The sequence below is a fragment of the Phocoena sinus genome, chromosome 5 (genome assembly GCF_008692025.1).
Source record: "Phocoena sinus isolate mPhoSin1 chromosome 5, mPhoSin1.pri, whole genome shotgun sequence".
Taxonomy (NCBI): Eukaryota; Metazoa; Chordata; class Mammalia; order Artiodactyla; family Phocoenidae; genus Phocoena; species Phocoena sinus.
In genome coordinates this window covers 27,484,023-27,510,793 of record NC_045767.1, presented here as the reverse complement: position 1 = coordinate 27,510,793, position 26,771 = coordinate 27,484,023, and the positions used below count along the sequence as shown (strand labels likewise).

Below are 26,771 nucleotides of genomic sequence, written 5' to 3'. Positions count from 1 at the left end.
TTTTGAATCCAATTAAGTGCTGGGTTCTCTATGCCATGGAGTGCATTTTGCTTGCTTGTGGGATATTTTAGTAATCCTACAGCTTTCAACTTAATTTAGGTAAAAAAGAAAAATTATAAATTTTGTTGTAATAGGCTAAAACATGTAGTGACCACCCACAGTATAGAAAATTAGTATTTTCCCTCCTAGAAATAGTACTGAAATGAAATTTTACATTTTCCATTTATCTAGGTAGATATGTCATAGAGTTAGGATACAAAAATATGTCATTTTCTAAAAGGACACTTTTAATATTATTTTACTTTTTTTCTTTGTAATAGGATATATATAGAATCGAATTATATTGTTTAAGTGTCAACAGTTAAGGTACTTATCAAAACTTTTCTTCTAAAATGAGACAACTGTGTGATTGTATGTAAGGGTGGTGATGTCCGTAATCCACTGTGTACAACACAGTGTTATGACTCTGTCTCCAGAGTCTAGGGATGAATAATTAAGAAATGAGTGACATCCTATTGGCCCTTGATAAAATTGTGGTAAAATTCTGAAAAATTGGTAGTGTATGCAATTGGAATACTATAGAGAATTTCATCTTCTTGAATTAACAGGTTGTATCCTTTCTCTTCTTTCACTGTGTCTCTTTATTGGGTATACATACAGGAACATCCAGAAATACTAATTCTGTGTTACTTCCTCATGTTATTTAATGTTAATTTGGTATTTAACCAAAGTTTTTGGTAATGAATAATGAGCACCTGTGTGCCTCTTAGAATGATGGAGAGTGATTCAGGTGTTGCCTGCTTCCCTGTCTCCCTTTCTCTGCCTCTGTCCTCCTCTCCCTCTTTTGAGGGCGCCCTCTTTCTCCCAGGATAACCTGGCTGAGCCCAGATTATGCTGCGTGCTCACTGACAGCTCCTTTCGATTCCCTGCTTAATGCAGCTCCCTGAGGCAGCCTCACGTAGGTCTGTAATTGACACACCGAAGACTGGGCTTCTCCCAGCCCTTCTCAGACGTGCACACCCCAGTGCTTCGCTGGCAGTGGCAAGTAACTCCAACTGTGCTCGTCTTCTCCCCAAACGGCAGCGTTGATTCTTCTTTCTTAAATGAACCTTGGAGAAGGGAAGGGCTGAGAGATTTAAAAGCAGGGATTCGTGTCATGTGCTACAGCAGAGCAGCAGTGGCAACGGCAGCAGCGGCAGCAGCAGAAGCGAGTCATTTAGTGCGACTGCACCATTTTTTTCTCACCCTGCATAGAGGTGTGGTTGGAAGCGGCAATAAACTACCCACCCCCCCAGCAGTTCCACGGAGGTGGCCTCTTCCTGGCTTCAGTCGGAAGACAGACTGTCTGGAGGAGTCCCCAAAGACCGTTCCTATTGGTGATGTGTGCCTAAGGAAGGCTTTTTCAACTAGTAGGATGCTTGTCTGCACTTGCGGCTACCCAACGGCTGAAGAGCTCGAAGTCTAGTGCTCCGCCTTCCCGTGGGACCATTTCCGAGTGTGGGCGCACACCTATGCCCGCGTGTGTGCAGGTGTGTGCTCCTGGGGGGCTTGGCCTCGGACCTCGGTACGTTGTGGTGAATTATGGTGCTGCAGAGGCTGGAGCAAGATTACGACCTAGCTCGGGGGTGGAGTGGATTATTTTGTGAGTGTTCTGGCTGCCAGCCATTGCCCTAGCGGGGAAAATCACATCCCCATCTAGCTCTAAAATCACCTGGTTTGCTGGGGAGTGGAAACTGAGCCGCGGCAACTGCTTCTGCTGCTTCCCTCTGCAAAAATGGCTCACGCTGCTGCTTCTGTTAAAAAAGTTCGAGAGGCTGAACTGGATGAAAAGGAAAAAAACCTTGAGAGAGAGAGAAAAAAACAACGGAAAATCCCCAGGGAACGTATGGAACGGAAAAGAAAGGTATGAGGAGCATCCCTTTAACCCTTTGCCTCTGTGGTTCTGTGTAGAACCATGAGCCTGAGAACCAGCAACTTCCTTCTCCTTTCCCTCCATCATTCCCCTGCACCATTTCCAAGCTCAGTTTGCAGCCTATAGCTCGTGCCTAAATTTGCTGCATTGGGAGGAGATGCCTGAGCAGGGCACATTTCCTTGGCTTTAACCAAGTAAAGCAAGAAAATGTCTCCACTTCATTTTTCTGCTTTTCTCAATATCTTTATTCAGTCTCAAAGCCAGGTGTTTTTATTTCTCCAAGTGACTCTGAACACTTGTCTTAGAAGAAGGAAGGGATTGATTTATGGTTGGAGGGTTAAAGTATTTTCTTCTTGTTCCTCACCTCTACTACAAGATCTTTAAGCCTGTGCCTTCTCACTGACTTCATGTATTTGATGTAGATCTCTGGTTAAGAATAAACCACAGGTTTTATTTACTCTTTTTTTCCCCCTTCTGAAGGTTGACACTGTTCTATGTAAAACTGCGCTAAGAATCTTGGTGCAGTGAGCCGTGTATCAGGATTTTTAAGATTTTAATTCATTCACTTTTTGGTTTTCATTATTAATCTTATGATTTTCTTTTCTGACTATAGCAACTAAATGAAAAGACCAAGGTTAACCAATGGGACAAAATGTTGATTCCCTTTACGATAAAGTGTAGAATCGTTGTCTTTTAAAATATTGTTTTTCTTTAAAATAGAAACAACCTTACAACTTGATGGAACTGCTGTACTCATTTAGCTAGTGCTCTGTTTCTCTAAGGGAAGAAGATCTCTGTAAATGCTTTAATTAACAAAGTAGGTCACTGAATAATTTCAGAAGACGATAAATAGCATATTACATTAGCAGAGCATAAAAATCGTGGTTTGTACACAAGCTGTTAAACATAGCTCTGGGATTAGGCATGCACTAGGGATCCATAGGCTTAGAAATCCATGTGTTCAATGTCTTTTTTTTCTTCAGTAATAGACGTGTTTACCTTTCCATTTGGGGGATATTAGCTTTGCCTTACTTTTGGAAGGACATTTGAGGACCCACCTTAAGTTGAGATCTTACTGCATAGGGATTCCTTACATTTCAGTTTTACTACTTATTTCATCAGTAGTTAGATCAAATGACTGTCATTGGGCAACACGAATAAATAAAATTTGCAGTATATTATCATTTCCCTTCTGGGGAAAACTTTAATGCTGCCTGTCTGACCTTTAAAAGGCCTTGTTTCAAGGATGCATTAATTCTTTTTCATAATATCAAAAGTATTTTTGGCCATTTTTGAGGGAGTTGGCACCCTTCTTGACAGCTACTGCAGTTCTGTTTCTAATCGTCTAAATGGAACTTTACGGCATAAAGCAGTTTCCTGTGATTATATCTTTTTGATCTTTTGTTCACCAAAACACAGTCTATTATTTTTTGCCGGGGAGTGCTTGTTCAGTACACAGTGTGACCTAGTAACTTTGCTCACCTAGAGTACCGCGCGTACACACCTGGCAAATCTCTTGGTCTCACTCTGGTTTGTTTCTGTATCTAGTTCAAGCTTCTTCTTTTTCTATACTTTATTAAAGTTGAAAAACCACATCATTAAGATGGAAAAGTGCCAATAGTTGTTGAGAATCTCAGTTGCTTGGATGCTGCATTGCTTTAGCTTGAATCCAGCACGGCAGGAGAGAGATCATTGGTTGATACTGTGATCATATGACAGGATCATCTGATCTTCGTATTTAGATAATATCATTAAGCTAGAACCAGAGAAATTGGGGGAATGATGGCATAGCTACTATTTGTTTTTGTTCCTCTTTTTTATATATATATATATATATATATATACACATCTATTGGTCCCCTTCCCTTTTCTACTTCAGGTGCATGTGGCATTACATAGGTATTTACATAGCAGAACAAATGCTTGCTGAAAGAGTGGCTGGGTTTTTTAGCTGTGTCAGATTTGTTTTCTAGATACATTTATATCTCCCCCTCCCCTGGCCCCATGCACACATAAGCAATTGAGCCAGTTCTAAAATTTGGTTTAAAAGAAGAAAACTTTACCTCATAATTATTCCTTAAGGTATATATAATGGTAATTCATAAAGAAATGGAAAAAGGATGGTTGCCTATTAGTAGCACTCTGTAACACCATCTCCAGAAAGTAATCTAAAAATCATTATACTATTTGCTGATGCCATTTTATAACCATAAGGGAATACATCAGTTGTAGAGATGATTGAGTTTATTGTTTGCATGTCCATTTGTAAAATGCGTTGCAGATGAAACTGTTTATTCGAAAATTCAGATGAGACCTGCCCTAGTGGCAATAAAAGCCAACCATGGAGCTTGAAAAAAATAAATAAACTGATTTTGAAAAGATTTTTACTGAAGTAAAATTATTGAGTATTAAAACAAATCAATTAAGCAGCCTTATATTTGGATTTCATTTTAATATTCTTTTGTAAACTCACTGCTAATTAAAAGAATCTTTGCATTATTATTTTGTACTCCATAAAACATTTGAAATAAATTTTAATTATTTGTAAAGTTAAAACACATTGCATGCTTGGCTGTAAGCCCTCTACCAACTTCTCAGTGCTATGGTTTTTGTAAATGGCCAGATTTGTGTACTAAGGGACCTAGTTTCAACCTCATCACAAGCAGAATTTATCTTAGAATAAAATGTTCAGGCTTCTTTGGGCTACAGTCTGGAGAGCTAATATTTAAATATAGTATGTACCAAACACATATTGTATATGTGTCATACTGTGGTAGACCTAGAATAAAACTAAGCTTCAAGCTAATGGATTAAGATTAGTTGAAGCAAACTCATTTCCCATTTATTTGTTCAAAAGAGTACATTGATATTCCAGCTTTTTACAGAGATAGGGCTCATTATTAGCTTATATTAACTTCAGTCATTTCTTTGTATGTCCAGATGTCTAGTGTCTATTCTAAACGCTGAGAATTTTAGACTTGAGAAGGATTCCAAAAGGAATGATTTCTCACAGACTTGTAAGACTTTGTTCTAGAATGAGATTTTGAGTATAATATTCTTTCTACAATCATATACTATTTCCCAACTGTACTCTTTTTAATTTGGAAAAATAAATAATTTTCAGAGAATCAGTAAATAAAACAATTTCATTCTTGAATGTAAAGCATGTGTTTAAATTCTCTTCCTCATTTAAACTTATGATTACCGGTTATTTTCAAATAATAGATATGTTCTCCATTTCTCAGCATGGACAAACCATTCTCTAGTCCATCATAATGTCCGCAACACTCACTGAAATCGTGTGGCATAAAAGGCAATTTGTATGACTAGTTCTTGGTATTCCTATTATTTTAATTTATACTATTAAAATGCCAGAGTTTACATTTCCTGTAAAAACTATGATAATAATATTTACTGAGTACCAATGTGGCCCTGTGTCTGGCACACACGTTGTACTATTTAATCCCGATGGCAGTCCTGTATATTAGGTATTCTCTCCATTTCACAAATGAGGAAACTGAGGCTCAGCATTATGGAACTTGCTTAATTGTACCCAGCTGGTATATAGCAGAGTTGGGATTTGATCCCCAGGCTCCAAAGTTCATTGGGGAAAAAAACGTAATATGATTGCTTGGTCTTGTACCTACACTGAATCTAGAGCATAAGTAAATCATTTAATCTGCCAATGCCTTGGTTTTTTAACCTCCAAAATACCTTCCTATAACTGAAATTTACTGTGAGAATAAGTTAAATAACATATTTGAGAGGAAATTATATAAATTTAAGGTTGTGCTTCTGTCGTGATTGCACCAAAACATTTCATGAGATTTCTTGGAAAATCAGCTATTAAGAGTCCACATTTGCTTCTTAAATATAGCAGTTGCCGTCAATGATAGATGATTATATACGACCATTCTTTGTTACAGTTTTACCAAGACTTCAAAATGTATTTGCATATTTACATTTATTAAACTGACACTGAAAGGTGACTTTGCATAGGATTAAATAGAAAATAAAAGCAAACTTCTTTCCACATCCTTTTCATTGAATTTCATAGAAGAGGGTTCTGATCAGTTATTTGCTTTTTTACACATATATAATTAAAATCTTGGAAGGAACAAGACTTCTTATTTCTAGGGTAACCTTTGGGGGACTGCCCCAACCATATTCTCCTTGTCCACTTTGTTATTAAGTTGATGACAATGAGAATACTTACTGAGTATATATAATGGACTTATTACTAAGCTGTAAGGGAACATGAAGAATTTTAAAAGTTACTCTGTTAGTATACTTTGTTAAAATGAAAGAATGCTTATTTGCAAGTGTGGAGAGGAATGTATTCTGCAACTTTTGACTTATGAGTTGTAAATAAACATAAAATATAATGGCCAGCTGAACCTGCCTTCCCCGGTGGTCTTTGAGTGAACCTAGTTGTGTAGGGAGAAGAGCGGACAGGCCAGATATCTCTCCTGTCCTTGAGTCTTTTGCTCGGGCACGCAACCTGATTCCAAAGGGAAGCCCAGCTCTGAGACCAGCAAAACTTAGTCAAGAACCGTGTATGCAAAGATTTCTGGACACCAAACCAAATGCGATGTGACTAAAAGTACAAATCGCAACACAATAATGTGGTCCTGTATAATGTATTACATTCTAGAACCCTTCAAACGTGGAAACTTCCAATAACATATTTTAGCATTTACATCAAATTGTCTTTATATAATTTCCCATGACCCCTTCACCAATACATCAGTATGTCTAGAAACCACAGTAACATAAGGTAGATTGGTGAGGTCTTGAGCTTAATCTCTTTTCAGGACTTAATGTTCACTTCAGTCTAAATAAATATGTTCAGGCATATCTATTTACATGTGGAGGCTTCCATAGAATCATGATTTTTTTTTTTTTTAATTTTGGCCATGCCGCGTGGCTTGAGGGATCTCAACTCCAGGGATTGAACCCGGGCCACGGCAGTGAAAGCGCTGAACCCTAACCAGTAGACCACCAGGGAACTCGCAGAAGCATGATTTTTTTAAAAACCTATTTTCTTCTTCTTTAATCCTCCTTCTATCCCCTTTTCTTAGTTCAATTCAGAAACCCTTTCTGGACTAGAATAATTATCTTTATATAAGTGACTTGCACTATTAATGGCACTCTTGGCCAGCACCCTAAGTCTGAGTTTTTATTGGTTTTTTAATTATAAAGCACCTCTTTCAACCATTTGAGTGGGTGACTGACTGCTAGCTTAGGATTACAGCTGTCAAATTTTGTGGGACTGTGGCAAAAATAGTCCCAAGTATATATGGCTTGAGGTAAGTTTTTAGGAAGACTGTTAAAAGACAAAATCTTAAAGTAAAAAAACCTACTGTGCGTGAGTTTATTTTTGGAATCTAAACTCTTTAAACAAACTCAGTGTAATTCCCCACCTCCTTTTTAGTTGTGTTCATCTGAATTCATATAAATGTTTTATTCTTTATGAAAACAGTTTTCATTGGTGACCCTTGTTATCAAATTTTAATTTTATTAGTTACTTTATTCATCATTTGGGTAAAAGTAATGATATTTACAGCACATTTTTACATCATAAAGAATACTGAAAATATTTTGTAGAAGTATTATAGGAGTCAGTGAAAATACAAGGAAGTTAAGAATTCTACTTGTGCCATATTTAATGATTTTTTGGTATGTGCTTTTATTTTTCCATTATGTCGCCCTTTTTCATTTGTATTTCTCGAAATAATTTCTTCTTCACAAAGAATGATTACTTTTAGTATCAGAGACAGAGACACGGTATATTAAAATGGAGAATAGTACAAAGAAGTCACTTCCAAAATTTTGGAGTTCTGTGGAAATTGCTAGTGGAATCATCAGCTGTTTGAGTGTGACCCTTTTACTTCAAAGGTGACTTGTCATTTTTAAATGTATATTGTGGAAAATCCCATTAGAGTCATCTGGCTCCATTCCATTCATAATAAATCAGGATCCTGGGGTAGACTGAAAGGGAAAGAAGACCATAATCTATATATGTTTAAAGCTCCCCTGGTGATGCCAACCAGAACTGGAAACCACAGCAATAAATATTTTCATCCCCCCACCAACTCTTACTCTATTCCATCTTTTTTTTGTGGGGGGGTGGGGGTGGTATGTGGGCCTCTCACTGTTGTGGCCTCTCCCGTTGCGGAGCACAGGCTCCGGACGCGCAGGCTCAGCAGCCATGGCTCACGGGCCCAGCCGCTCCGCGGCATGTGGAATCTTCCCGGACCGGGGCACAAACCCGTGTCCCCTGCATTGGCAGGCGGACTCTCAACCACTGCATCACCAGGGAAGCCCTCTATTCCATCTTTGATTTGAATCAATAACAGATCTGCTCCTAATAATCAGGGTTACTCTAAATTGCCATTGAGAAAAATTTTCCATGTGTATATAGGAGACACCCTGGCAACTTTTTGAATGTTTAATGAGACTAATTGGTCTATATAATAACCAATTAATTTTGAGCCAGGAAAAGAGGAAAGAGTGTTTAATAGGTAAGTTGTAAGGCTTCATGATCTGCATGCAGTATGACTATCTCTGCCCTGATGGTATGATCTTCAAGAATGAGGCTTGTATGTTTCTGTGTATACACACATACATAACTAAGCTCATAGAGAATCGAAGTGTTATCCAAGCTAAATTTTTGAAAGAAAATCACTGAAGTGTGATTTAAAAGTTATGTCTTAAAAAGATTGTGCTATTTTGAATGAACTCAAGTAAATGTCCTGGGAATTTAATTGGTAATGTAGCAGCCTTTGGAGACCTCAAACCTTTAGAGATGTCAGCACTTCTGGAACTCCTAAACACAAGTCAGTAACTACTTTTTGTTCTTTGTACTCAACTTTGCTAGATTTTTCATATTTTCAAAATTATATAAAATCCATGGATGTGGGGAAGGAAGTAGGAATGAGCAACTCATAGATAAATTCTCTCTCCCAATTCTTCAGATATTTCCTTTTTTTTTTGCGGTACGCGGGCCTCTCACTGTTGTGGCCTCTCCCATTATGGAGCACAGGCTCCGGACGTGCAGGGTCAGCGGCCATGGCTCACGGGACCAGCCGCTCCGCGGCACGTGGGATCTTCCCGGACTGGGGCACGAACCCGTGTCCCCTGCATCGGCAGGCGGACTCTCAACCACTGCATCACCAGGGAAGCCCCAGATATTTCCTTTTAATATTTCTTAACTCAACAGGATCTTTACAATGCCAGGTGTTTTTGTTTGTTTGTTTGTTTTTGGTTTCTTGCATGAATATTTTACCAGCTGCTCTCTCACTCTCCTCCTGGCTCACCGCAGCTGCCAGGGCAGCCAGAAAGGGATTCCCCCTTAGGTTGTACAGAAGTCTGGAATGGACTTTTTAGCATGTATAGTTGGAATTACTCCTTCCATTTTCCATCACTTCATTCGTAGCTTGCAAGAAGAAAAGCAAAACTTCTTTTTCCCATTAAACTTTCATTGTAATCCAACTTAGCCTTTTCCTAGAGACGTCCCTTTGTTGTATGTATATCGTTACTGCACTGCTCGTGTCATGAGGAACACCTTAATAGAAAACTATGAGGTATTAAGGAGGAGAAATATCAGGGTACAACAATTATTATAAACACATAATCTAGTTTTTATTTGGTTAGGAGTGATAGTGTTATTTCACATTAGTAATTTCACATTAATATATATTTCTTGGCTCTCTCTATATTTTGCATAGAGACTTGTTAATTACCAGTTTTAACTCATTTGTTTACAGTTTGTAAAAAGAGGTTGAAATCAAAACTGACATTGACCGCTATGTATCTGTATGTGAGTAATGTTGGTTTTACCAAATGTCTATTTTTCAGGGGAGCTATTTAATCTCTAGATTAAATTTTAAAACATAAATTATATTAGCATCACAAACATGAACTCTAAGAATCTACTTTCATTTTTTATTAATATACAGGGATCAAATATTACTTTTGTATTTGAAACTAAGTTTAGCTGCCAACACTTTCAAGACATTCAGCATGATTAGAAGTGGATATGGGATCTAAGGTTATAAAGAACAGGCCACATACCAGAAAGCTGTTTACTAATTTAATAAGTGATATTTACACAAAATTACCAGATACTTCTAAAGCTCCATAAAAACAAATTCAGGAGACCTGTGTGTAACTCTGTCTACTAACTGTGACATTGGGTAAATTATTGACCTGACCTTAGTTTTTTCACCTGTAAAATGATGAGGACCTAAAATCTGTTAGAAGTCTTTCTGTACTTGTATGATTCTGCACCATTTTAAATTGTCTTTGCTTCTTTCTATTTTTGTAAGTGATTGAGATAGTTCAATGGAATTTCCAAGTTTTTCTTCATCTAATAGGAATTTTTTTGAGCTGACACTATGTCTCAGACAGAGTTCCTGCATCCAAGAAGCTCTCAGACCACCTGGGGTGATAGGTACTTTCACAAATAACAAGAATAAAATGTATTTGGGCCATTAAGGTGGAATGGAAATTGTCTATTTTTGTATATATGATGCAAGTTTTCTTTAATAGGTCTTGTATTTGTAAGCTCTTATCTGGCAGAAGAAATAATGGAGGGAAATTGTTCCTGTTGTGGTACTTGAAATTTTCTGGAAGTTGTTAAGGCAGTAGATATAGAAAATGAAGTAATCTTATGAAGCTTGCAGTTGTTTTTGTTCTGTATTTTAGGTACTGATTTGAGTCATTTCACAGGAAGAAGTTTATTGTGGTTCCCTTATTTTCTATTAAGCCTGTGTATACTGGTACTGCCATGACTTATAAACCCACAGACAAATATCATCACAGTGTTGTTAATCATTTTACAAAGGTCCAGTGGTAGTAATGGTAACTGCCTTTGAACCACAGGGCGCTATGGCTAACGAGCCCATGGTAAGCACTTAAAGCAACCTCAGCAATTTACAAACCATTTAGCTGTATAGCTCAGGGAAAATAAGACACCTCCTGCGTTCTTCTGGGGTAGAAGTGCAGATTTCCTTCTTATTTATGGCTCCTGCCTCAAACTGGGCCAGATGCTTAATTAAACTATGTCACATTCTAACATGACTGAAACCAATAAAGTGTAAGTAGCACAGGTTACCTGGAAACAGTAACTCCTTTGAGGAAGAGGTCACTTAGGAAACGAGGAGCTTTTGTTCAGGGCAGTCACCTACAAAACATGGGGCTGCAGTGTGGGCTCTGAGGGACAGGAATCAAAGACTGGGCGTGGGTGGGGGAGAAAAAAGCCATCTGTGAAAGCACAAGTTGTCATTAATGGGGAGGAAGCGGATGACAAAGGACCCAGTAGCAGATGCCAGCCCTATGACTACACTATATTGAATCATATAAAGGATTTTGTATATGACAGAAAACACAACACTCATACTCAGCCATTTAACACAAGAGGCAATATTTCAGAACTTTTGACTTTTATACTAGAAAACAGCACTGGAAAGATGGAAGAAGAATTTGTAGTAAGCTAATATGAGAAATTTTTTTGTCATCAAAGGCAGCTTGATAACTGAGATGCATGTCTCTTTAATCACTGTAATTAGCCTCCACACATGAGCCTTCTGGGTTATGTGTTCTATAGTAAGTTGTATAAGAGCTTACAAAACAATTTAGTCACTCCAATGATCTTTAAAATTCTATAAAACTCAATTAATCAAGAAACCCAGATAATTATGCTAGAGAGTTTTACATTTTTTCACTTAGAGCCACCCAGAAGCTTTTAGATTGTACTTGTTAATTCCTCTTTTTGTGTGTGTTAGATTAAAAAAATCACAATTCATTTCCCATTAATCATCCTATTTCCAGTATGAGTTCAGATGTAACATAATTCAGGATACTGCAGTTCTTGGATAAAATAGTTATTAAATGAATAACTACTATGAGCTAACTTTTTTTTTTTTTTTTTTTTTTTCTTTTTTGCGGTACGCGGGCCTCTCACTGCTGTGGCCTCTCCCGTTGCGGAGCACAGGCTCCGGACACGCAGGCTCAGGGGCCATGGCTCACGGGCCCAGCCGCTCCGCGGCATGTGGGATTTTCCCGAACTGGGGCACTAACCCGCGTCCCCTACATCGTCAGGCGGACTCTCAACCACTGCCACCAGGGAAGCCCTGAGCTAACTTTTAAGTTGAGTGGTAAAGATTTTTGGTTGAGTAAAAGAAATATTTTCTGTCAAAGAACTTCTCTTCTAGATAGGTATTTAAGATTGATGTCAATGGGGAAAAAAATTAGAGGACAGTGCTAGATTGGTGTAATAGCCTTTTATGTTTATAGAGGTTGTGGACTTCAAGTTGGGCATTAGCAGGATAATTAAGGTTGGCTTAGGTGGAGAGGCTGTCTCAGAGGACAGACAAAGAAGCTGATGAACAACCTAGCATGGCATGACCAGAGAGTAGGGCTGGATAGGAGTTGGTGGATAGTTGGAAATAAAGCTGACTGCACAGGAGAGCCTTTAAAACAAGGAAGAGGTAACTGAGCTCAGTGAAGCAAAAAATAAGAAACTATGGAAGTTTCTGTGATGATTTAAGCTTATGGGGAGGAAGTGGAGCTAGTGAGGTCACCCAGGAGACTGTAAAGTCATCCAAGAATGTGAATCGGGCTTGGATTAGAAGAGTTGCACAGGAAAATCGGTGGAGAGGGAAACAGGATGGATATTAGCACTCAACTAAGAATAGGGAACAAAAGAGGTGAATAAAAATGACCTTAAGGTCATACATTTGAATGATATTAAAAATGATGGTATTTTTGGGCTTCCCTGGTGGCGCAGTGGTTGAGAGTCCGCCTGCCGATGCAGGGGACACGGGTTCGTGCCCCGGTCCGGGAAGATCCCACATGCCGCGGAGCGGCTGGGCTCGTGAGCCATGGCCGCTGAGCCTGCGTGTCTGGAGCCTGTGCTCCGCAACGGCAGAGGCCACAACAGTGAGAGGTCCACGTACCGCAAAAAACAAAAACAAAACAAAACAAAATGTTCATGAAAGTATTGATATAAACTCATTATTTTTACTATCTATACATACATATAGATATAAAGAGAAATATAGAGAGCTATGTTGTGTGTATGTGTAAATACATATATCTCGCAATGATGTCTCAGTAGCAATGGGCATATGTAGCCCAGACCTTTTCTAAATATCATTTTCCAATACAAGGAACCATAATCCCTTGGGGAAGTGGCTGATTCAAGTAAGAAAGTGCTCAAAAAATGATGGGGCATGTCAACCTGAAGAAGTCCCAATGACCTGCTATAGAGAAATTTCAGCAACAAAATAAATAACAAAAATAATGGATATTAATTTATAGAATAAAATAAATATCCATGAGTCCATACTAATAGAAATAAATAATTGGATAAATGAATAAATAAGGAAAAGGGGAGTATTTTTCTTACAGTAGAATTCCAATTAACAAATCTGGAAGAAATCATATAAATTATGATTAATACAAAGGTGAACAGCAATCTAGCTTGTTAGATAGTTCAAACGATTAAAAGTTCTATCAGTGAATTGTTTTTAGCTACAGAATTTGGTAATAATTAACTGATTGTGCCTAAGTCTTCAAAGAGGGAAAAACTTAGGAGACACAATTATCTTGTATAGTTTAGAATAACTTTTGAACTCCCAAACACATTCAGATAAAGAGATTGTGTGATGATATTTTTAATGATTTATTTTAAAGATATAATGGAATTATAGAGGCAAAACAGAATTGTTTTGGGTTTTTGTTTTACATGTATTTCTGAAGGTTTTTACATAAATTAATATTTTTTAAAAGGCACATGCAAAGAACTTATATACAGTATATCAAATGATATAACCAAATTATCAGAATGGTATTTTATTCATGACAGTGCTAGTTTTCAATTATCTGAAGTGGGTCTTTATGAATCATATGTCTGCCTTATACTGAATATTGCACTCTTGACATAGATGATGTTGGCATCAATACAATGCTTTTCTTATTTTTTTCATTTTATTCCTGAATCCTTTTTGAGCAAAATGGTAATTTAAAAGATCCTTGTTTTGGTAATTGGTGGGGTATATTTATTTGCTGGTGATAAAATTACACTGGCAAGTAACATTTGTTGAGCACTTTTCATCTTCCCATTGGTGTGCAAAATTATAATTTTACATAGTTTGATTACTGAGATAATTGTCCTACCTCTCTGCCTCTTTTTGTAACTAAGACACACCGTGAATCTGCAGGAACCTGTTTCAGCGGTGATAATACATGACAGAGTTGTCCTTTGTCCACTTTGACCATGAGAATTGACTTTCTCTTTGATTTACCATACTTGATTCTCTGATAATTTTCATGACCAGGCAGCTGCTCTCCATGTATCAGATGATAATCTCACAACTAATGACTCACTCCCTGGTCCCTCCCAAAAGTGCACTCCATTTCTCCTTTTAATTAACTTTGCTACCGCACGGCCAAAGTCAGTGAAATTTTTCCTTTTGTTTTCCTTTGCCTATAGTAATTCATTTGCCTACCTCAATCTAGCTTGGTAAAATATTTAGGTGCGTAAAGTTGTTTCACTCTTGACACTAAATTCTTAGCTGTAATCAAATGTATGATGATACTGTAAGTTGAGCATGTATTTTAAACAGCCTCCTGCAGAGAGCACTTGACCCTGGATCAGAGCCCACACAAGTATTTCTGTTAATGTTACATGCGTTCTCTCTGCGTAAATGACTGTATGATAGAGTGATAACTAAATGTGTTTATCTAGGAAGACAAAGTTCTTTCTCTAAGCCTACGTACTTTAAAGTTTTAATGCATATGATGAGAACAGTGTCCTGCATGGAACAGCCTAATACCTGGATGTCATGGTGTATGACCAACTTGCTGTGCCCGTAATGGCTACTGATCTTCTTCCTATATCATGCTACCATTGCCTAAGTCACAGTAGATACCCTACCGGTTCTAAACAATCTAATTACTCTTTTTGTGTCATAAACTCAAATTTGTCATATGCTAGTCTTCTGAGTCAAACCTAGAAAGAAGTTTATTTGGGCAACTTGTAGATTGTAGCATAAGCGTTGTCACAGAATGAAACAGAACCAGAGGTTTTAACATTTCGTGAACAGCTATTCTCAATTGTGTATACTAACAAGGAAATTAAAGATGTTATGAAGGATGAGGCAAAAAATTTTCTGGAGAAATATTTTCTATCTTCCCTTGTATTTGTATACTTAAATGTTAATGCACTGTATTGGCATCTTAAAGTCACACTAACGTTTCAAACTATAAATTAGTAAATTTGTAAACTATTAATTTTACTGTTTTCAATACAAATTCCCTTGTCTTTGTAGGACCTGGAACTTTTCCTCTGTGGTACATGAAGTCTACTACATTAGTCTGGCAACACTCTCTCATAACTCCTGTTTGCCCTGTTTCTCCTCTTAACCTTGATCCTTGTTCACACTCACGTTTAGCACATTTAGCTGCCCTAAAGCACGGCCAAACTCAGTAAATTTCCTTGTTGTCTTCCTGCTCTATTTTGATGAATGCCACCCAGGCTCCCGCAATGAGGTGTCTGCATGCCAGTGACCTGGGCATATAGCTTATTTAGGTATAGGTTGCATTACTGAAATCTAGGTTTCATTCCTTGGGAAACATATCAGAGTTCTAGTGATTTATAAAACTTTTGAGGGATTACCTCTCCTGATACGTATAGGTCTCTCCAATTGGAAAGCTGCTGCAAAGTATGCACATCATTGAAATGCAAAAGTAAAGCAAGGAAGTGTGAAGCTCATTTAGACTTTAAAGCCTGGCATGTCAGCATATTCTATAGACTCAAGTGGAGACCAACCTGCAGAACAGGACACTAAAGGCACACTTCTGTTGCAACAAGCAGTATATTGTAACTGAGTATAAACCTTCTAACATTCCTGCACACGAAAGTGTGGTAGAGGTAAATGGGACTCTTTGTGATTCTACATATCCTGAAGAAGCAGTTTTTCTCTGTGTGAAACCACATGCATTTTTCATGAAAGATTTAGGGATAAAAACACATCTGGGCAAGATATAAGAATGAAATGTATAGACAAAAGCCTTAAGGGTTCAAAGGCTTTTTTTCCCCCTTTCCTCTTTGAGTTCAATGATCATTTAATTCCTTGGAGTAGATAGGTCAAGAATTTGACCCACCAGAGTAGTAAAGTTGACTAGGAAAGTGTCTCTACCATAAAAAAGAAAAAATAGGATACTATTCTGAGATGTCAAACTATCAGATCATAAATACTAATGCAACTTGATTAGAGGTTTTTTTTTTTTAATTAGCTCACTTTGAAGTAGGTTCTTCTTTGAGAAAACCTATCCTTGGAATTCTGTTCTTAAGGTATTATGTGTATGTATATGTATGTACATACGTATCTATAGTCTATACATCTATATTTCTCAAAATTTTATTTCCATTTTTTTTAGACACCAATTGTACTTGAAAATTTGTTACTTTTTTAAAAAACTAATTTATTTAGTTTTGGCTGTGTTGGGTCTTTGTTTCTGTGCGAGGGCTTTCTCTAGTTGTGGCAAGTGGGGGCCACTCTTCATCGCGATGCGTGGGCCTCTCACTATCGCGGCCTCTCTCGTTGCGGAGCACAGACTCCAGATGCGCAGGCTCAGTAGTTGTGGCTCACGGGCCTAGTTGCTCCGTGGCATGTGGGATCTTCCCAGACCAGGGCTCCCCGTGTCCCCTGCATTAGCAGGCGGATTCTCAACCACTGCGCCACTAGGGAAGCCCTATTTCCATGTTTATATGTGTTTTAACAATGTCTCTCTCTATATATTTTTTCTCCCCCTGAGTTTTCAAAATATTGAAGTTACAGCATTGCAATTTTACTGTAGTATGTACTTCAAGTGTACTTAAGGGAATGATCATTTTAGTAAGAATCAACAAAAGAAATGATCTTTGTCATAAGTATGTGAAATTGAAAACAAATTTTGTAACTTAAAAAGTATCAAAATTTAAAGTATAGAATCATTTCACAGCACTACTTTGTATACCTTGCAACTCTAGCCTGAGGCCTGATGGCGCTGTCTCAGATAGACATAGCTCAGGAGATGGATGGGTGCGTTTGGGATCTGACATTAGATCCAAATAGTTGCAGAGACTGGGCCCAGCCAGGTATGCCGGGCATGTTATCACATAATTACCTCATCCACAGTGTAGAAAGCAGTCAACATTGGGGTTTTTATTGGGCAGGGGGAATATAGAAATGGGGAATTTCAGCAGCTTGGGAATCAAGCAAACATCTCTTCTTGGCCAGCATGATACCACTCACTGGTATTGATTATGAGATAAAGCTTTGATATTGGGAAAGAAAAATGTCATGAATGTACCTTGGAAGTTGTACCACCCACGATCTTCTTCCCGGCAGCTCTCCAACCAGAGAGAGGCACTATAGCTTTGGTCACACAGACTAAATTTAGAAGGAAGGGTTACTCCTCTTCAGTGACAACATGTAGAGGAAAATGAAGTTATACTTTGGGGTGACATCATTATTCGTTGTCCCTAGATACAGGTGGAGGTACAAGGACTTGCTTCTAAATGGTTGGTGAGACAGGGGAGAAAGAGGAACTTTTCCTGAAGATGACTTCATTGTGAGCTACCCCTAGGTGGAAGCCTGAGGAAGTCTGACCTATTTATTCTGAAATTAAGGATGAATGGTGGCAGCAGATGGGATGCAGAAGGAAATAAGACCATATAGGTTCTGTACTTGTTTTTTTTTTTTTTTAACAATTATTCACTATATTATTTGATTATCACAATGAGGTAGATATTTTCAGCCTCATTTTTTAGGTGCAGAAAATGAGATTTAGAAAGATTAATTCATTTGCCCCAAAATCTCACAGCAAATAGATCCCAGATATCCAATTCCAAAGCTCATGCTTTTTCTTTAAACCATGCTGGTATGTACTATGACACAATATCTAATTTTGGAGTACTTTTACATTAAATTGTAGAACAGAAAAATAGATACAAGTACAATTCAAACAAGGAAGAGTAAAGCTGAGGAAAGATAATCGTAGCTAACATTTCCTGAACAATGCTATGAGCCAGGCACTATGCTAAGCATTTAAGACACAGAAACTTATTTCATCCCTCAGCAACACCACGAGGTAGAAATGCTTATAAACCCCTTTTGTCAAGTGGGAAAAGTGAGGTTTAAGAAGGAAGAAAGAGAAAGCTCTGGACAACTTGTATCTGTACTTCTCCTACTTATAATGCTAGAGAGAAAAGTAGCTGAGATGTAGAATATATGTCACTAAGATATACAAAAATATTTCTAACACTTCCAGGAACAAAGCAAACAGGATAGAGGGGCTTCTTAAGAGTCATAATGTGGTCTACACTACATGAAGGTCTTCAATAATAAGATTATAGGAAGAAGGACAGAACGGTTAAAATTATCAAGTGCTCAAGTACGACTCGCATCTCCAACAATCAAAATAGCTTCAAAGCAGATGTCTAAGTCCTAGATGTCTTCAACAGGAATCTGTTGTAAGAGTGGAGGACAGATGATGTAGGTCTCATAGATCCAAAATACCAAATGGTCAGTTAATTTGAAGTCAGTTTATCAAATTGCAGATGCAGGTAGTTCTAAAATTTCTTGAAAATTAGTTGTTTCACTGGACCACAGAGAAAACCCAAGGACATAAATACAAAACGAAGTGGAAAAGGAAGACCACGGGGGTATTGTTGACTCCAAACACAAAAAGGTGGGCAGCACGTAAAGGTCTTTGAATGCCATTTCTGCTTTGCTTAACAGTGAGGTCCAAAATCTGTATATTACCTTTATAATATAGAGAGGTCGATCTTCCCTTATTTTAGTGTGGGCTAATAATAAACTGAACTATTCTGGGTTCCAGAGCAAAGAGAAGGAAAGTTATAAGATATGGTTTTAACATTTGATCCCCAAAGTGGCTAAAATCGAATGCTATTAAAATAGAAAGAACATATTTTAGCAAAACTGACATTTAAAAATGTCAGTGGTTAATGGAAGCCACATTCACGCTTATTGGTGATTCATTTTTAGGAAGAATTTAGGATGAAAATTAAGTTATTATCATTAATCATTAGAGAAATGCAATCAAAACTACAATGAGATATCATCTCACACCGGTCAGAATGGCCATCATCAAAAAATCTACAAACAATAAATGCTGGAGAGGGTGTGGAGAAAAGGGAACCCTCTTGCACTGTTCATGGGAATGTATATTGATACAGCCACTGTGGAGAACAGTATGGAGGTTCCTTAAAAAACTAAAGATAGAACTACCATACGACCCAGCAATCCCACTACTGGGCATATACCCTGAGAAAACCATAATTCAAAAAGAGTCATGTACCACAATGTTCATTGCAGCTCTATTTACAATAGCCCGGAGATGGAAACAACCTAAGTGTCCATCGACAGAAGAATGGATAAAGAAGATGTGGCACATATATACAATGGAATATTACTCAGCCATAAAAAGAAACGAAATTGAGTTATTTGTAGTGTGATGGATGGACCTAGAGTCTGTCATACAGAGTGAAGTAGGTCAGAAAGAGAAAAACAAATACCGTATGCTAACACATATATATGGAATCTAAAAAACAAACAAAAAAATGGTCATGAAGAACCTAGGGGCAAGACGGGAATAAAGACTCAGACCTACTAGAGAATGGACTTGAGGTTACGTGGAGGGGAAAGGGTAAGCTGGGAAAAAGTGAGAGAATGGCATGGACATATATACACTACCAAACGTAAAATAGGTAGCTGGTGGGAAGCAGCTGCATAGCACAGGGAGATCAGTTCAGTGCTTTGTGACCACCTAGAGGGGTGGGATAGGGAGGGTGGGAGGGAGGGAGACGCAAGAGGGAAGAGATATGGGGATATATGTGTATGTATAACTGATTCACTTTGTTATAAAGCAGAAACTAACACACCATTGTAAAGTAATTATACTCCAATAAAGATGTTAAAAAAAATAAAGTTATCATAACATGCTTTTTAGTCAGCCAAATAGAACATTACCTATGTGTTTATTAAAATTTGACAAAATCTGATTAGTCCTATGAGTTATCAAAATATGAAGTCAGAAATAAATGTTATTGCCATAGGGATTTAGAAATTGTAAATTCTAATTTTAAACATTAGACGTGACGTAAAAAAAGAAGGCAAGAGTTGAATTTTTATGGTGCTCCTTTCTTCAAGATGCACATTTACTGCAGTTACCATATATCTGGATGACTGATGTCTAATAGTGGCAAAGATTGGAGAGTTCCACATGAGCACTTGGATTGGTTGTTTTTCATGAACAAAAGTAGAAAATGTACATCTTTTCTATGAGTCCTGTGGTAGGCTGATCACCGTGAGGTGTTTTTGCATTTATGAATTTGTAATAGTATTGTTTGTTGTTGTCTACAAGAGGTTAGTGTTTGCACTGAAGGTAAGACATATTAGAAGTAAGGGTATGTGTGAAGAAATAAAGAAAAACAGTGGAGGGAGGAGAAGGAAGTGGGTGTCATAGATTGGAGGCAATGTCAGAGGTTCTGGCTGTACAGAGGTGATGGCTGTGAAGAGGATTATATGTGACAGTAAGGGAAGGGATCTGTTGATGATCTATCATCATCAATTAAAAAAAAGAGCCAATAATGAAAGATCACAGAGCAGTTCTCCAGGTGGAAAGAATGGAATGAAAGTGGGTTTCCACCACACGTAACACATTAGAGGCCCGTGGTGGCCAAGCCACAGCGTAGTGTGTGTGTGTGTGTGTGTGTGTGTGTGTGTGTAGACATTCATTGTAAGAGTATTCATTGCATTTCTCTGGCATTAACAGTGATTACTCTCCATAGGTTTTAGGCATGGATGAAATATCCATGGTGTGATCAATTGTCTTACTCTTACATTAAACCATCTGGTTTGTGGCTACTTTTGTGGGCATTTGTATTTTTGTCCTTTTCAATCCTACTCATATTCAGATGATTACCAATAGGTCCAGTGCCTAGACCATTTCACGACAAAATGAAACATCTGAAAAAATAATCATATGAGAGCTGACAGGATAGTAATGTGAACAAAACCAAGGAGCATTTACTGGTAATTGAATAGATTGCTGTGGATTGCCATTCTCAGAGACTTGTTGAAGCATTTCTGTGTGTACGTCAGAAATATTACACATTTGCCTCTTTTTATTTAAATGATATGTTTCGGCCTGGCATATAGTGCTGAATAGATATTTATGGGATGATGAAATAAATGTTTGTAAAAACCAATCTTATTTTAAATATGTTAAGGAAGATTTTTATTTTTTACATACTCAGTTATCAATTGTGAGTGTCTGCTATATTAGAGGCATTATCAGAAGCACTAAAGACAAAACAGAAAAATAAAATATAATGAGCTCATATTCTAGTGAAGGAGAGAGGCGTAGAAAAATGGTTGCAGTTCAGTGTAGCAATCACTGTGATGGCTCTATGTTCACAATAGGCTCTTAATCCTGCTGGCCAGGCAGGGCTTCCAAGAGAAGTCTTGTAGATATAGAGGGAGGGAGGGAGGTGATCCAGGTGGAATATTAATTGTTTATAAAAGTCCAGAAGAAATCAACAAGAGAAAAGGCTAAGATGAGGGGAGGAGGGGATCAGATACTACAGGACTCTGTAGACCACATTAAAGATTCTGTCTTTTATGGTGAAGATGGTAAGAAGTGCCCGGAATAGGTTTAAGCTTTGGAAAGATCACTCTGGCTATGGTGTGGAGAATGGGTTGGAATCGAGCAAGGCTAGAAGTAAGAAACTATTTAGGAAATGGTTACAGTAAATCAGCCAGGAAATGATGAATTCCTGACCTAACATAGTGGCAAAAGGATGGACAAAAGTAGACTCTTCAGGATTGGGTGTATGGAAAAGGAAATGTCACAACCATGAACATTTCCAGCTTGAGGAGCAAGGTGTGTATAGGGGTGCTGGTCAGTGAGTGGAAGAAGACAGGGTCAGGAGCAGGTTTGGGGAGAAGAGTAGCTCAGAGGAGAGATGTTTATTGACCCGGGAAAGCCCTGAGCATGTTTAAATACTAGCTTTAAAGATCTAGTAAAAACGAGAAACATTTCTATTACAAAGATTTAAAAAATAACTCCTCTTAAAAATAAACTCTTAAGGTTTAGAAACAGATCTGTGTTCTTATCATATTTATGTTCCTTCTTTGCTTCCATTCCTCTTTCCCTTCTTCCTTATCTTCTGCAGAGAAGATAAATCATCTGCTGACCTCATAGCATGATTTATAGACTTATAACTGTAAAGATTAAACACATACAAATATTAGCATAAGAGTCTATTTACTGTAGCTCATTATTATACAGATGAGAACAAATTTCAAAATGGCAGCTGACAGTGCTCTGTCCAGTATTCATTCCTTAACAACATGTGGCCAATAACATTGTACCTTGGAGGACATAAGAGCACACTGACACAATTTTAGAAGAATTGAATTAACAATATGAATTTTATGATATTTTAATTTTTATATTACCACGATTTTTGATTGCCTATAAAATTATTATGTCCTTCAAAAAATTAGGGCATAATTAAAAACTTTTGAACAATTTCTCCCATTTTTCAGGGAGAACAAATGATATATAATAATCAGGATATTTATTCCAGTATGAATAATAAGTGAAAAGATTATAAACAATTATTATACTTAAGGTACAAAGAATAAATTTGCTCTAGAGAGATCTTGAAAAAGAACCCACATTAATTATCAGCTGGACAATGCAATTCAGATTCTTTTTGGTGCTCTAAGTTTTCAAACTTAGAAATAAGTTCAATATAGTCTATCACGAGGGTGTGGAGAAAAGGGAACACTCTTGCACTGCTGGTGGGAATGTGAATTGGTTCAGCCACTATGGAGAACAGTATGGAGGTTCCTTAAAAAACTACAAATAGAACTACCATACGACCCAGCAATCCCACTACTGGGCATATACCCTGAGAAAACCATAATTCAAGAAGAGTCATGTACCAAAATATTCATTGCAGCTCTATTTACAATAGCCCGGAGATGGAAACAACCTAAGTGCCCATCATCGGATGAATGGATAAAGAAGATGTGGCACATATATACAATGGAATATTACTCAGCCATGAAAAGAAACGAAATTGAGCTATTTGTAATGAGGTGGATAGACCTAGAGTCTGTCATACAGAGTGAAGTAAGTCAGAAAGAAAAAGACATACCGTATGCTAACACATATATATGGAATTTAAGAAAAAAATGTCATGAAGAACCTAGGGGTAAGACAGGAATAAAGACACGGACCTACTGGAGAATGGACTTGAGGATATGGGGAGGGGGAAGGGTGAGCTGTGACAGGGCGAGAGAGAGTCATGGACATATACACACTACCAAACGTAAGATGGATAGCTGGTGGGAAGCAGCCGCATGGCATAGGGATATCGGCTCGGTGCTTTGTGACCGCCTGGAGGGGTGTGATAGGGAGGGTGGGAGGGAGGGAGACGCAAGAGGGAAGAGATATGGGAACATATGTATATGTATAACTGATTCACTTTGTTATAAAGCAGAAACTAACAAACCATTTTAAAGCAATTATACCCCAATAAAGATGTTAAAAAAAAAAGAATAAAATAAGAAAGAACATGTGTCTAAAGAAAAAAATATATATATAGTCTGTCACTTTATAATTTTAGTTCTTTTAATTCTTGTTTAAATGCACACTTAACATGCAGTTTTAAAAAAACTGGTGGTACCATAGTTTACAATCACTCACTGAGGTAAGTGCAACACAACTGGATGAACCTACGTGATTCAATGTTTTAATATAGTACGAGGGTATCAGTTATCATCCTCATAATAAATCAGTTTAATTGGTAATTTTGATGAACACTCATATCTACTTCAGTTTGAACCAGTATTAGATATTTAGCTTGAACTTGAATTTGTTCTTGATTGATCAGTGACAGGCAGTGTATGTCAAATGGTGTGTGTGTGTGTGTATACATGTGCATTAATTTTGTTTAGAAAATATTATTTTAAAATACTTTGAGACCAATAGATTAAAATATTTCTGTAAGTATATGATTACATTGAACTGGGCTCTGTTTTACAACTGAAGACATTCTTGCAGTAATGACAAATGTATCAAAACATTTAAACCATCATATTGTATGTCAAAACCCCCAAAGTTGATGAAAAGTTGCTATTTCTCTATAACCTCTAAGGTGAATGTACAAACTGAGAATATAAATACATGTAGCTTAATGCCTGTGAACCATCAAAGGAAAACACTGTCCAGATACTGAGTGAAGTGAGAATTGAGAAGTATAGAAAGGATTAGAAAATTTTTATTTGCTAGTCTCAGTCATGGATAATTCATTTAAGCTTACTTAGTAGTAGAGTTCCCTATATGCCTAATAGGAGAACATTATTTGGAGAGGTTGATTATAAATTCTCACTAGCACAGCTCTTCTGTTTATCTTGTCCTAAGGCTCAAGCCCTGTGTCTAACCACTGTGGTGTGTCAGAGACCTCTCTGATAGATGGGTCTAGACAACTGTGGCACACAACATAGAGAACAGAGCTGGTCAGCTTTCTCCCCAGCCTCTGAGAACGTTGTACCTTTGAGCACTAGACTTTCCCCATTAACTAATCCACAGTTGTGCTATGCACCATTCACTGATTTTAAAATCACCTTAACAGAGTACTTTTCAAATTACTTCTATCAGCGGTCTTCCTAGTTTACAGATAGAAACTTACAAGAAATGTTAGTGAACTATAACACTGACTTGCGTTTCAGACGGTAACGATTAAAGCCAGATTGTAATAGAGCCCTCTTCCTCTTTTTTTATTTTCGTCGCTTGACCCTTTCTATAAACAAATCTTGCTGGGAACCCTTGCTTTAGTAATTAACCTTTTTCTGAGTATTATGTACACACATATTTTTCTTCGGAGAAAGTAGGAGTGCACAATGGCTAAATTGTTTTATTCATGTTGTGTTTCAAAATCCAGTCTAATATGACAGGGCATAGAATTGGTCAAATGGCTAGCTTTGCATACCCTACACTTCTTGCTTCATGGTCTCTTTAATGTCAGTCCACGACATTTATTGAGTGCCCACTTTGTAGTGGGCATTGTGTGGAGTAGCCTTTAGAAAACTTCTCAAGTTGTTAGCACTGTTTATTAAAGAATGTCCTCCTTTATGTACTAGAAGTCAAGAGGCAGCAGTCTGGAATGAAAATAATCGCTGGCAGGAATGTAAAATTAAATTGGTTAATTAATGTTTGTGGGCACATAAATAGCTTGGCAATATTCATTTTGATTCATTTGTGTACAGCATAAACAGTAAAACTCCTTTGTACTGACCTCAATTAGAAAAGTTATGCCACATGTTAATATAGGGGATCTAGTGTAGATCTATAAATTATGCAACAGTTTTCATGATTGATCAGTTATATAACAGATCCAACTGGTGAAAATCATTACATATTTAACTTTTAGCCAAAGAAATGATATTGAATGTACCCAGACCTGGGAGAAAATTAACATGCTGCCTCTGTTGTTACACAAAATGTTCCAGTTTTATTTCCACAGGTCAGTGATTCCCAAAGTTAGAAGAACTTGTCCTTGGTTTCATGTGGTTGGGCATGGAGAATTTTGCACACAATAAGAGTAACGAAATATTAGTTTAACCAGATAAATACATTTGACCAAAACAGTCTGTTTTTTTTTTTTTTAGTTTCAACCCAGTGCTTTTATTATCCTTATTGAGGCTCAGATTTTCCCATGTTGGGTCAGTGTGTAGGTATGATAGCTCGGATTCCAGCAACCATTTAGGCTTGTGATTTAGTTGAGTTTATTGCCACCTTTTTACTGTTTGTATGCCATTGGTTCCACCTGTTATATTCTTTTTCCTATTCTTCTTTGCCTTATTTTGAATTAATCAGCTATTTTTTATTGTTCCATTTTTTTCTTTTTGAATTTCTTAATTATATATATATTTTTTAGTGACTACCCTAGAGATTATAATATATAACCTCAACTTCTTATAGATCCAGACTTCTTTTATCTTGTTGTTCCACAGTCTTTAGCATAGGTTTCCATCTTCAAGGTCACCTCATGGTCCCAATGGCTGCTAGAGTGCCAGCTATCATATCCACATCCCAGGCAATGGGAAGGAGAAAGGGGGAAGGGCAAAAGGGAGCACACCATTAAAGAGCTTTCCTAGGACTGTCTTCCCACTTCTTCTTAAATCCTAATGCACAACTTTATCTGAAGTGCAGACTAGGAAATGTAAGGTTTTGGTTAGGCAGAATACCCAGGACTCTGCTACTAAGGACGTAGTACAGAATGGATACTGGGTAGGCTTGAATTATGACTACCGTGGGGAAAAAAAGAGGAAAGGGAGAGATGTTTTGTAATCTAAGCAGATTTCTAAATTCAGCAAAGGTAACGTAAATCTTACATGTTAACAATGATCTGCAAAATACAAAGTGTTAACTGAATATCATGTTAGGACAGTGCATTTTGTACATGATAGTTTAGATTAAGGGAGACTCTACCTTGATTTTTTTCATCTGTGTGATGGATACTCTTGAATAACCCTTACAACTTGGAAGAGAGGAAAAAATTAATTTCCGTGACTCTGAGTGAAATGTTTTTTCTGATTTGCCACTTAAAAGACTTTCGGCAAAATATTTTATTTCAGTCTTTTTAATATGATAGCACTTTCCCTTTAAGAACAAGCGAATCAGAATATTTGAAGGAGAATAAAACCCCTACTAGTGTTTGCAGTTGATTTGCAAAAACTTGTTCTACAAAGTCCTATAAAGCTGCCCT

The 26,771-nt window shown here is 37.4% G+C and overlaps 1 protein-coding gene across 2 annotated transcripts in view; it reads left to right on the top strand.

Moving 5' to 3' along the window:
• The window catches only part of ANK2 (ankyrin 2), a 574,287-nt gene that overhangs the window by 299,035 nt on the left and 248,481 nt on the right, over positions 1-26,771 (top strand). The window contains exon 1 of one of the 2 annotated variants that reach the window (XM_032631826.1): positions 1,498-1,903. The exons of the other annotated variant lie outside the window; for it this stretch is intronic. Coding sequence (XP_032487717.1) covers positions 1,775-1,903 — 129 coding nt within the window. The 5' untranslated portion in view covers positions 1,498-1,774. Of the gene's footprint in view, positions 1-1,497; positions 1,904-26,771 lie in introns of those variants that run through there. 2 annotated transcript variants of the gene reach the window in all.